General features: G+C 51.6%; 1 protein-coding gene across 2 annotated transcripts; it reads left to right on the forward strand.

Annotated features, from left to right (window-relative positions):
* The first annotated feature begins 1,451 nt into the window (after positions 1–1,451).
* Positions 1,452–9,084, forward strand: CLK3 (CDC like kinase 3). Of its 2 annotated transcripts, XM_072345811.1 has the most exons (13): positions 1,452–1,573; positions 1,743–1,891; positions 2,366–2,573; positions 4,695–4,788; positions 5,053–5,119; positions 5,801–5,917; positions 6,268–6,434; positions 6,877–6,971; positions 7,334–7,463; positions 7,576–7,658; positions 8,125–8,204; positions 8,458–8,548; positions 8,715–9,084. In XM_072345811.1, exons 2-13 carry the CDS (start codon positions 1,743–1,745, stop codon positions 8,898–8,900), a joined length of 1,467 nt encoding a protein of 488 aa, XP_072201912.1. In that variant the 5' UTR covers positions 1,452–1,573; the 3' UTR covers positions 8,901–9,084. The 2 variants fall into 2 exon arrangements, with proteins under 2 accessions (XP_072201912.1, XP_072201913.1); XM_072345812.1 differs by lacking the exon at positions 4,695–4,788 and having other exon boundaries at positions 1,492–1,573.
* Positions 9,085–11,802: the final 2,718 nt, after the last annotated feature.

An 11,802-nucleotide genomic window follows, 5' to 3' on the forward strand; every position in this document is an offset into this window, starting at 1 on the left:
TTGTGGGGAGCAGAGCAGCATCCTGCTGGCAGCACACACGGCTGCCACCTCGGCTTTCCTTCCCCCCCAGCCCACAGCTCAGGAGACAGGGCTGCTCCCGGCCCTTGTGTCAACCACATGCAGGGTCCTCCCACGTGCAGTCTCAGGTGGACAGGGCTATGGGGGGCAGCACAGTGGCCTGGGGTTGGTTCTGCTCCTGCTGGCTGCTGTGACTCACCCCACAGACCCCTCTTTATCTTTCCATTTCGGTTCTCTTTTTCCTTTGGGGTTTATTCTGTTGGAGATGGGGGTGGCTTTGGGGGCTGTTTCCTAACGGTGGGACTGGGGAACTACTTTGCTTTTTCCTTGTGCTTTCTTTTTTTGCCCCTCTGGTCCTGGGGAGCAGAGGTCAGTAATGGGTGGGTTTGCTGTATCACGTGCTAACGTTGTGTTCTCTTGCACAGAAAGGCACTCGAATCACTGAACTGCTATAACAGCTCGGACACTACGAGAGTATTAACGTCGATAAGCTTTAACACAACTAGACTGGAACTAGACAGGGACTAAAAACAGATTGTTTTGTATCCGATTCAGGGAAAGCAACAAGTCGGGATGCGTAACAGATACCTCAGTTAAATAAGCTGCATCAATAACCGAGGTCCCAATGAGGGGCCCGGCCGTTCAGACTGTGAAGAGTTCAATTAACCCTTCCTTCCCCAAGGCCTGGCTTTGATGCTGGCACTCTGTGTGTGTGTCCGGGTCACCTACTGAGCTGCCAGGCCATTGGGGATGGGGTTATAGAAACCAGCAGCAGAGGGAGGGCGGAGGAGGAGCTGGGTGGGCTGGCTGAGCCCCCCCATTGGCTCCCATTCATTTCACTGTTGGATTGATTGTACTCAGGGTTTTGGTACTGCGGGTTGGACTGATCCCAGGGTGAAGCTGTTCCGCTTTGCAGTGCGTCTCATTTTCTCTTCCAACTCCAAACACAGCGACAAAAGTTTCGACGACGAGCAGCCAAATAATAAACCAAGATATCAAATAAGGATGAGAAGAAACCTGTGGCTGCTCTGGGAGCCGCTATGGGCTGGGAGTGCTGCCCCACATCCCAGCCATAGGGCTGCATTGGGATACGGCACTCGGCTCAGAATGTTCTCATCATCCAAGGGCAGCAGCCTTGCTACTCGTTTTCTTACCTATTTAAAGTAAATAAAGAGATGTGATAGCCTAGGGCGGTGGATAAATACCTCAAACGTCTCCTTCCAACAAGTGTCTGTATATGTTGTTGTTGGGTTGGTTGTTTTGTTTTTCTATCTTAACACGTTATCTGAATGTTTATATTCCAATAAACTTCTACCTCTTCACACGGTGAGACGGCGGCCTCTTTGGGGGGGGGGGGGCGGGGGATGGGGCTGGGATGGTTCGCTCACGGGGTTAACCTCCGGATCACAGAGAGGGGCGGCTAGAGCGGCGCTAAGGGAAGGGGGGGGCGGAGCAAGCGGCGGAAGCGGAAGTGGGGGGCTGAGCGGGAGTGGAGGCGCTGCTGGGCCGGGCCGGGCCGGGCCGCACCCTCGGAACGCGGAGGGTCCGAGCGGCGGTGAGCGGCGGGTTAACGGCCGGGGGGCGGCTAACGGCCGTTCGGGGCACCGATCGACCCCCGCGGGGGAGGTCGGAGGGCTCCGAGGGGCGGATTAACGGGGCCCGGGGGGGGGGGCGGGGGGGCGGAAGGCCTCGTCGGGAGCTGAGCGCGCCCCTTGTGCCCGCAGATGCAGCACTGCAGGCGGTTCCGCTCCCCGCAGCACGAGCACTGCTGGGCAACGCGATGGAAGAGGAGAAGATCCCGCAGCAGGGCCTACGAGGGCCGCCCGCGCTGCCCGCCCCGCAGGGAGCTGAGCAGGAGGTCGCGATCGCGGAGGTGAGAGACGGCGGCGGGACGGGGTGACAGAAACGGGGGGGGGCAAAGCCGGGTCTGTTTGCAGACCGCTGCGGCTGTAGGTGGCTGTAGGTGGCTGTAGGTGGCCGTAGGGTGGTCTCGGCTGCAGCAGTGATTGCTCCTTGCTGTCAGCTGGGTACGTGAGGTGGCAGCCCGGCCTCAAACGCTGCTGTGATAAACACGTCTGTGTTTATCGCTGCCCATATGCTGCCGTTTCTCTGAGCAGCCGCATCCACCTGGCGTGCATGTGAAGCAGGGCTTGAGTGGAAGCCTCATGATTAGCCCTGGGATGCTGCCGGGTTAGAAGCAGCCTGAAGTCCCCCTTAAGGTCCCTGCAGCCGCTGGTTGTGGCCGGAGGCAGGAGGAGCTGTAGAGCAGAGACCAAACATTCCGTGTGGCTCTTGCTAATGATCAGCCTGCCTGCGTACACCCACTGACACGTTGTTTGTGCTGCAGCCATGACAGGATGCCTTACCACAGGAGATACAGGGAGCGACGGGACAGCGACGCGTACAGGTTTGAGGAGCGGAGCCCGTCCTTGGATGAGGACTATTACTCCACCCGCACGCGGAACTGGCGCCGATCTCGCGACAGAGAGCAATATCGTGATAGGAAGCACCACTGCCGGAAACGCAGGAGCAGGTCTTGTAGCAGCACCTCCTCGGTGAGTAACATCCAGAACGAGCTCGGGATTGGTCAGGTGTTAACCATTCTTACCTCCTTCTAGCTCTGAACGCTCTGGGTGAGTACCTCTAATCCCGTTTATGTGTTTGTTTTGGTTACGTGCACTCTGTAGTCCCTAGAACGTGTCCTGTTAAGCGAGGAGCGTTTGTAGCTCTCAGTTTTTTCCTAGCCCAGCCCCTGTAGCTTTAATATGTGAGGAAACTAAGCTGTGCTCCCCATGGCCAGGGGAGGGGATGAGTGAAGGCTTCGAATGGCGCACACGTGATGCTCTAACAGTGGAGCTCTGGCTCCAGGCCAGCTGAGCTGCCGGTTGTGTGGGTTTACACGCAGCGGGGGCCTCGCTTCTGCCTCTCCTTGCTTCTAGGAAGGGATTTGGTATGCAGCGGTGGTACGGAGTGCTCCGTGAGGGCATGTTGGTTTGGGTTTGTGCCAGTATCCCGCACTGAATGGGGTCAGCCAGCTGTATCGAGCCTCGTTCTTCTGAGCCATTAGCCCTTGGCGTTACTCCCTGTCCCACCGTGCTTAGCAGAGGCCTGCACCCTCTGAGAATACGTGTGTCCTCTTTGCCTGGTTCCACGCAGCTCTCCTCAGACCTCCCTTTCTTTGAAAACATGGCTGTTTTCCGCCCTGATTCTAACAGAACGGGGTGTTTCTTCTCAATATGTTTGGAGGATTAGGTGGAGATATTTGGCACGGGGTAGGGAGGATTGTCCCCCGAACATCCTGTCAGTGCTGTGAGGTATCGGGCTCTGTGTGTGCCTCACTTCTCTCCAGTAAGGAAAGTTTCCATCATGCACGTTTGTTCCTTCTAACTGTGATTACAATTAAGCTACCGAGTCCTGATCCCTGCAGTTACAGTGAATATCTGCATGGCTTGGAACTCCGGATGGTCTATTGCTTTCCTCCTTTCCCTCCTTTCCCATTGACTTCTTAATTATTGCCTTAGAAAGAGCCAGGGCTGTGACTAAAATGTTACAGTGTGGTTTGTGTGCGGTGATCCAGTGCGTAGGTTTGGGTTGATGTGATCTGAATTCTTTGAAGTCTCACAGCTCTCTCTCAACTGTCCTCTTTCCTCTCTACCTCCTTCTCTGTTTCAGCTTACCTTTGGGGGTCTGTAGCTTCTCCTTTTGCACCGGGCGTGGGGCAAGGGGGTACAGAAGACAAGCCTGATAGAAGCCCAGGCATGGAAATGTAGAGCTTTGTTTCCATTTTTAAATAGAAAAGATCAGGAATTAGGACAGTTCTCTTTGTGGACCTGGTCCTTCTGGGAACGTTTGGCTGGTTGTCCAGTAGAAGCTAGCAGTAGCAGGAGTAAATGTGACCTTGTACCTGTAGTGGACACTTGGAGTGAAACACTCCTTGGGGATCCGTTTGACCTGTTCCTAAAGTTCTTCCAGGCTTAAAATTACACCCTAAGGAAAAAGAGCAATGCTAGATCTGCCTGCGGCCGTTCAGGCATAGAGATGGAGGATCAACCTTGTTGATTCTGTTAAGAAGTGGCAGGATGCTCTGAGGAGCTGGTGACCCGTTAGCCAAGGTATAAGAGAGCAGGGTGGGCACTGGGGACAACTGCTACTCTGGCTTCTACTGGGCAGCCTGTCCAGCTCATTTACCCTTCATCACGTTTGCCAGCAGAGAAAAATGACGTCCTTCTGGCAAAGCCCTCCTCCTCCTCCTCCTCCTTGTGCCTCTGGGGCCTTCTCTGGTGCTCCTGAGGATGCCGCTCCTCGGTGCAAACCCTGGGGGAGCGGTGCTGCCGAGCCAGTGCCTGGAGCTCCCCAGTTGCTGCCCTGCAGAGAAGAGGGGGGCCTTTCCCTGCTTAGAGCAGTGGCACCGGCCGCTGTCACTAATGAGAGTTTTCTTTACATACCTGTAGCTGTTGATGACTTTTCTGTTTTGAAGTTAGTTTTGTGTCTTGACGTGTCCCTTGCAATATCCCTATCGTTATATATGCTGTGTGCCTTATGAAATGCTGGGATCTGGAAAATCCAACCACCGACGCACCGTCGTCTCCACCTTTGAATGACAACCCAATCTGCCACTCGGAACTGCCCGCTGTGCGCACTTGGTCGTATGCCGTTTCGGGGGGCGGTGCGTACAGAGAAGCCAACAGAGCAGTAAGCGCAGCAGGAGCGTGGAAGATGACAAGGAAGGCCACCTGGTGTGCAGGATCGGCGATTGGCTTCAAGAGCGATGTACAGCCACCTTTCGTAAAACTTTACCTCTACTTTCTATCCCCGTGTTAGACCAGATCTCTCTTATTGTACTGGAGGGGTCTCCTAGTGTTTTATTGCTTATAAATGGACCGAGCAGTAAATTGCCTGAGGCAGCCAATAGCCGTTTTAAAGAGCGTAGCAGTGAGAGACGTTTTTGTTTTGACACTTGATTGCTGTGAGTTGCAGGAGCTCAGCTCTCAGCGCTCCCCTCAAGTTCACACCTGCTCCTGTTTTCTCTCCTAGATGAAATAGTCGGCAGCCTTGGTGAAGGCACTTTTGGCAAAGTTGTGGAGTGTGTAGACCACGCCAGGTAGGCGGCTTCCGCTTCCATACGTCTTGTCTGTCCGTCGTGCTGTAAGCCCAAAGCCTCGTGATGGTGGCAAGATTGATGCTGAGAGCTTCAGCACAGGGCTGCTCTACTGCCCTACTGTAAAAGCAGGGAACTCCACGGCTGGGCCAGCCAGATGGGAAAGCAGCCTCTTAATCTGCCAGGGCGCTTCTTTTTTCGTCCTCTCCTGTGATTACATTTGACCCCGATCTCTTCCCAACCTTTCATCTGGCTCTGAGCCCCAGGGTCAGCTTAACGCAGGAGCTGCTGGGATCTGTCGCCTTCTCAGGCGCAGCTGGAGGGAGGAGGTGTCTGTTGGGGTGGCAGTGACCTTAGGGACTGCTGGGTCAGGACGCGGTGTATTTGCAGAGCTTGCTGCAGCTCTTTCGGGTGTTACTTGAGCCTTTCACTTCAAATTTCTGTGGGTATTTAAGCACTTGTCAAGGTTGGGACAAGGACAGAACATCTAATCTCTTACCCAGCGACCTCGCTGCTTTCTGTGTGCTATCACTAACTCATCCTGTGCTTGCTAAAGGCCGTCCCCTTCTCGTTCTTGTTTGTAGTTCTTAGTATGGGCCCTAAAGGCTGCTGCAGGGCCCCGTGGAACACAGATAGCAGGCAGTACCGGCTTTTGCTCTGACTCCTTTGTCTCCTCTCTTACAGAGGCAAATCGCAGGTGGCACTGAAAATCATTAAAAACGTTGGGAAGTACCGTGAGGCTGCCAGGCTGGAAATCAACGTCCTGAAGAAAATCAAAGAGAAGGATAAGGAGAACAAATTGTAAGCCTGGAATACCTGCTATTGCTCTCCTGGCAGGGGAAACCTGTCTTATGCCTCCGTGTTTTAGAAGAGAGCCTGTGCCATAAGCTTGTTTATTGAAGTCTTAACAGCTGACATGCTGGGTTATGGAGAGGAAAAATTAACCACAACTTACTCAGACACAAGAGTCAGAGTATTAAGAGATCTTAATGTAAAGGTGGTTGAGCAAAGTGGGAAAGGGGTGTGCAAATAGGATTATTGTGCTTTCAAGTCAGCTGGCTCAGAGCTTTTGCTTAGCAGCAGTTGGGAGAATGACTGTATTGCCGAGTCTCTGAATGATGCTTAATCCTCATGTCTTCTTCTCTGTACAGCTTGTGTGTCCTGATGTCGGACTGGTTCAACTTCCACGGCCACATGTGCATTGCCTTTGAACTTCTTGGCAAGAACACTTTTGAGTTCCTGAAGGAGAACAATTTCCAGCCATATCCTCTCCCTCAGATCCGGCACATGGCCTACCAGCTCTGCCATGCCTTGAAATGTGAGTTACATAGGGCCAGCCTCTGGAGCTGCCAGCAGCTGTTTGTCCTCCAGTACCTGCTGGTTTTGCTTTTATCTATAGTAGTATCTGAGTATTCTAGCTCCTTTGCTGAAGCTTGTAAGAAAGACAAGAGTTGCTGATTTCTATGGACAGCAAAGCAGGGATGGAGTGGTAGTCTATAAATTTGCTTCCTTTTCCTTCTGATAGGAATGGAAGAGAGCCTTGTAAGCTCTTCTGTGCCTCCTCTAGCAGAAATATTCAGACCACAGCTAGGCTACCATGCCTCATCAAAATGGGTTGGGAAGGAGGCGAGGAGTTGGCTTACATGAAGATGTCCAGTACATGACTGGACTTGATGCTCTGATGGGCACAGCCCTATGAGTGCTTTGGTTTGTGGTTCTTACATGGGGTTTTTTTCCTCTCTTCTTCCCCACCTGTGCAGTTCTACATGACAACCAGCTGACTCACACTGACCTCAAGCCAGAAAACATCTTGTTTGTCAACTCTGACTTTGATACTCTGTACAATGAGAAAAAGGTGAGCTATGTCTGAAGTGACTAAACCAGGAGCAGCCAGCTTCTCCCTCCCTGCAGAAATCAGATCTTCCCTGTTCTGTATCAGTCCCGTAGAGTCTGTTCAGCAAGAACAGGCCAGGAATCCAGGCCTCTTTCTCCCATGTCTTTTAAGAGCCTTAAGGCTTCAGTGGCTTCAGTCCACAGCAGCAGTTCAGCAGCTTTCTGTGACAATGCCATGAGATGTAAATAGCTCAGAGCTTCGTAGTTGTCATCATTCTGTTTAAGAGTGTGGACTGCGCAGTTCTAGGGACAGAGGGTTCCTTGGAAAGCCCACCTCAATCCTCCACCAGCTATTAAGAGCACTGAGGACTTGTTTGTTTGCAGAGCTGTGAGGAGAAATCCATCCGGAACACGAGCATCCGCGTGGCAGACTTTGGAAGTGCCACCTTCGATCACGAGCACCACACGACTATCGTGGCCACCCGGCACTACCGTCCCCCAGAAGTGATCCTTGGTGAGTGCTGCTGGGGCTGCGGGAGCCTGAGTTCCATCAAGGAGCTAGTGGAAAGCTGCTGGGATTTGCTGGGAGCACATAGATAGCTTTATTCTCTTCATTCTCTTTGCAGAGCTGGGCTGGGCACAGCCGTGTGATGTCTGGAGTACCGGCTGCATTTTGTTTGAGTATTACCGCGGCTTCACGCTCTTCCAGGTACGACTCTTGCTAAAGGTGTTGTACCCTTTGGCCAAAGTAAGCATCCTTAATGTCTAAACAGGCTAGAACTTAGGAGGGAGGCAAAAGGCAGATCAGGCACTAAAAAGTTAGAAACTAAGTTTGAAGATCAGCACAGGAAAACGCTGCAGTTGGAGTTCTCATGCCTTGCTGGAAGGACGTTCACTTCTGGTTTCTTCACTGTGCTGCTGGAGAGTAGGAAAAGCAAGAGGAGCAGCAGATGGATGGGGCCTGCGCCCTGTTGTACTAAGGGATGTGCTTTAGTAGGAAATATTAGTGGTAGGTGGATGGCTGGACTGTGTGATTTTGGAGGTGTTTTCCAACCGTGGTGATTCTGTGCTTCCAGACTTCTCCCTTTTAACCTGTGCTTGCGTAGCAGACAGACCTTTCATCATCAGATCTTCACGCTCTGAAGTAACGCACCACTGCTTTTTTTCCTTTGCAGACCCATGAGAATCGTGAGCATCTTGTGATGATGGAGAAAATCCTTGGGCCTATTCCATCTCACATGATCCACAGAACTCGGTAGGAACCCATCCCTCAGCTCTAAAAGACCAGTCAGCTGCTGGTAGTGGCGCACTAGTCAGGACACCAGCTCTCTGTTCACACACCAGGTCTTACCTCTGTAGGTGTAAGCATAGGAAACTTGCTGCAGGTTTTGGTTTTGAGCCTGATCACAGGCTTTAGGGGAAATGGTTGAGTCCTGTCTTTCAGTCTTACTGGCTGCTGTTCTGTTGTGTGGGTAAGACTTACTGAACGCCTTTTTCCTCCTTTCCAGAAAGCAGAAATACTTTTACAAAGGGAACCTGGTATGGGATGAGAACACATCTGATGGGAGATACGTCCAAGAGAACTGCAAGCCGCTGCGGGTAAGTGCTGCTGAATCCCAGTGGGGTTTTCTTCCTGAGATCTGTGCTGGGGGGAGAGCAGGAGGTACAGAGCCCCAAACTTGCTGTAGGTCACAAAACTAGGGGCTTGTGTTTGCTCCCTCTTGTCCTGGAATCTACATGCGTCTCACCTGCCCTTCTGTTTTAGACATACATGCTGCACGACTCACTGGAACACGCACAACTCTTTGACTTGATTAGAAGGATGCTGGAATTCGACCCTTCCCGGAGGATCACGTTTTCAGAAGCTCTCCTGCATCCCTTCTTTGCTGGCCTCTCTGCAGAGGAAAGGATGCTGTGTGGTCGTGGCACCAGCCGGGACCTGAGCAGATGACATCTGGGGAGGGTGTGACACCTGCTAGATTTGTACATATGGGAATGGTGCCCTCTTAGAGTTCAGAGGTGCACCGTGACATGAACCCTGGGTTGGGGCAGCGAGGAAAAGCTACAGCAGAAAGCACAGATTTGTCTATTTATATGTTGTAAAGTTAAAATAAAGTGTTTCTTATTGTTTGATACTTCCCTCGTAGGCAGGTGTAGGGGTCTCTTACTCCCAGGTTTCTTTTTTTTCCCCCCTCAAAGATGATAGAGCCGTTGGAGAAATAGGAAACAAAGCTGGACACTTTGCTCCAGCAGAGGGCAAGAAGGGAGTTTGCAGGCTCGGTCTCTGCCCTCATGCCTCTGAACGGTGAAGAGCAGCAGGAAGGCTTGTTTTCCACCAGCGATATCAGGCTCCAGCATTATAGCAGACAAGCGAATAGCACACATGAATAGCTGCACTTTATTTCAGGGCATCCCGCAATAGCAGCAGGAATTAGTCATTACAAACATCGGGTCACAAATGGAATCGAGCAGTGACACAGTGCAGTGATCTTCACGTGGTCGTGACCACAGAAGCACTCGCAGGCAGTTCCTATGATGGTTGTGAAGGTAGAAACCTATTTATCTCCAACACGTTTTATAAAAGAAATGGTGTTGCATTCTTAGTGTTGCAATGGCAGTGTGAGGGAAGGAGGGAACCAAGGGACCTGGCCCTCCTGCTGGGTCTTGCAGAGTGCTCCAGCAGAGCACACACCTGCAAGGAAGATGCATTTCGTGTGGGCGAGACCCATACTTCCTTCCTCAAATAAGCCTTTGTAGCCGAGTGAAAGTACAGCCAAACACCCAGATGTTCTCTCTCTTTCAGAAAGCAAAGTGCAGGGTAAAGGTTAGCAGTGCAGAACACAGCCCCAGACCCTCCCATCGTGCCCTAAACACAGCACAGGAGTAGGAACAGGAAATCATCTTCCATACCTGGGGCCCTGTGCACTGTTATGTAGCTCTACCCACTTTGTTTTTTGCTTAAAGTTGAGGTACCCTATTGCTGCATGGACCTCGGTGCTTCCTGAAGCCACACAGCAGTGACTACAGGCCTGATGCCAACTGCCATCCCTGCAAAAATGTCTTTAACCTGGTTCAGTGCCCTACTGGGCATTTAGCTTCAGCCAATAGCACAACAGCATAGCGGCAGGAAAGGATCCTGTGATTAAGTGTGTAATGGCTCTGCACCATTGCTGCTCTGCACGTGCAACCTACAGTTTAACTGCCAACCCAGAAGAGCCAAGAAAAGCTTGCAGCCTCATTTAAAAAGAAGTGCCTTGAGTAAGAGAACTGAAAAATACAGGGACTGCGCCTAATGAAGTACTAAACCAACAGTCAGGGAACTGCCGCCCGCCCCTTTAACTCAGATGCTGCTCTGCAGATAAAGATAAGCTCTAGCTGAAACCACCAAGGAAACAAGAATTACAAGTGCAAGGCTTCTCTGCTTTTCCAAGATCCAACCCCACCACTGTCCCGTGCAGCCAAGTCAGAGCCATGGCCTGGTAAGTGCCACTACAGAACAAGCTGAAACACGGCTCTCCTGAGGAGGGGGTGCTTCAGCTTAGCCCTTCCTGTGCACCCAAGGGCAGAGCAACACCTGCTCAGAGCACTGACCATTCACAAAGCTCAGTCTGCCTGGTGGATGCAGCTCAGTAGTCCCACTGCCAGCAGGGAAAGCAGTGTGGGGGAACCAGGGTCCAAGAGAGCAGAGCCTTTGGTCCAGCTGAGGTAGATATGGCAAGTCTTCCCCCATCACACAGCACTTAGAACCAGTCTACCCTTGGTTAACTAGGTGGGAAACCTTGTCATAAAAGGAAATGAAGTTCATTAAACTGGCCGTTCCCCCCCATAAACACATGCTGGCTGCCACCAACGACTGTGTTGTCTCTCAAGCATTTCTTTCCCCAAGAACTCCCAGCATGACCTTCTCTCTAACTTTACCAGGCACTAAAGGTAATTACAGGACTGTCCGTTTTGAAGGTCTCCCTTCCTGCCAGTTTGGACAACTGGGACAATGTTTGCAGCTTCCAATCAACTAGAATGCCTCCAGACTCCCAACACCACTAGAATATAATTGAGAGAGGTCTCAGGGTGACATTGGCCAGTTCTTGTTACATCCTGGGATGAATCCTACTGGTCCCCAGTCTTCAAGGCATCCCATCAGAGCAGCCAATCCCACATTATTTGGGGGTTTGCTGGGAGTTCATTGTTCCTGCAGGCACAGTGCTCCTAGGGTCCCAATCAGTGCAGAAGACAGAGGCAAAGAAGGCATTAAAAGCCACCATTTTATCCTGTTTGTGAGGCAACCATCCATACCGAGTAACAAAACTATGTTAGCTCTGGACTTCCTTTTGCTGTTAATGTATTTTAAAAAGCCCTTTTTGTTGTCCCCCACAGTAGTGACCAACTTCAGCTCTAGCTGAGCTTTGGCTGCATGGATCTCCTCAGCTCTCTTCCAGTGCCTGTACATTTTCCTTCTTTTCCCACTTAAGCTCCATAAAAGATCCCTGCTTAGAGCCAAGCCAGCCTTCTGCCTCACTTCTTTGACATCTGCCACTTGGGAATCGGCTGCTCCTGTGCTCTTAAGAGGCAGTAGCTCTTAAGTGAGTATCACTGATGGACCTCAATGCCTTCAGAAGCAGGTCTTCTGGGGGAGGCCTGAAGTCTGCTCTCCCCACATCCAGCATCAGATCTACACTTACTCAACTGCTTCCTTTCAACCAGCAAAGTCTTTTACCTCCGCCTCTGATACCCCTCAGCCTCTGCTCTGCTCTCAGCAGATGAAAGGTCAAAAGAAGTGCCTGATGTGTATATGCAAAGCACACAGGGATCAACATGCGATGGGCAGGACAAACACAGCTAGAACTGTTCTCACT

This window comes from Excalfactoria chinensis, chromosome 10 (genome assembly GCF_039878825.1).
Source record: "Excalfactoria chinensis isolate bCotChi1 chromosome 10, bCotChi1.hap2, whole genome shotgun sequence".
NCBI lineage: Eukaryota > Metazoa > Chordata > Aves > Galliformes > Phasianidae > Excalfactoria > Excalfactoria chinensis.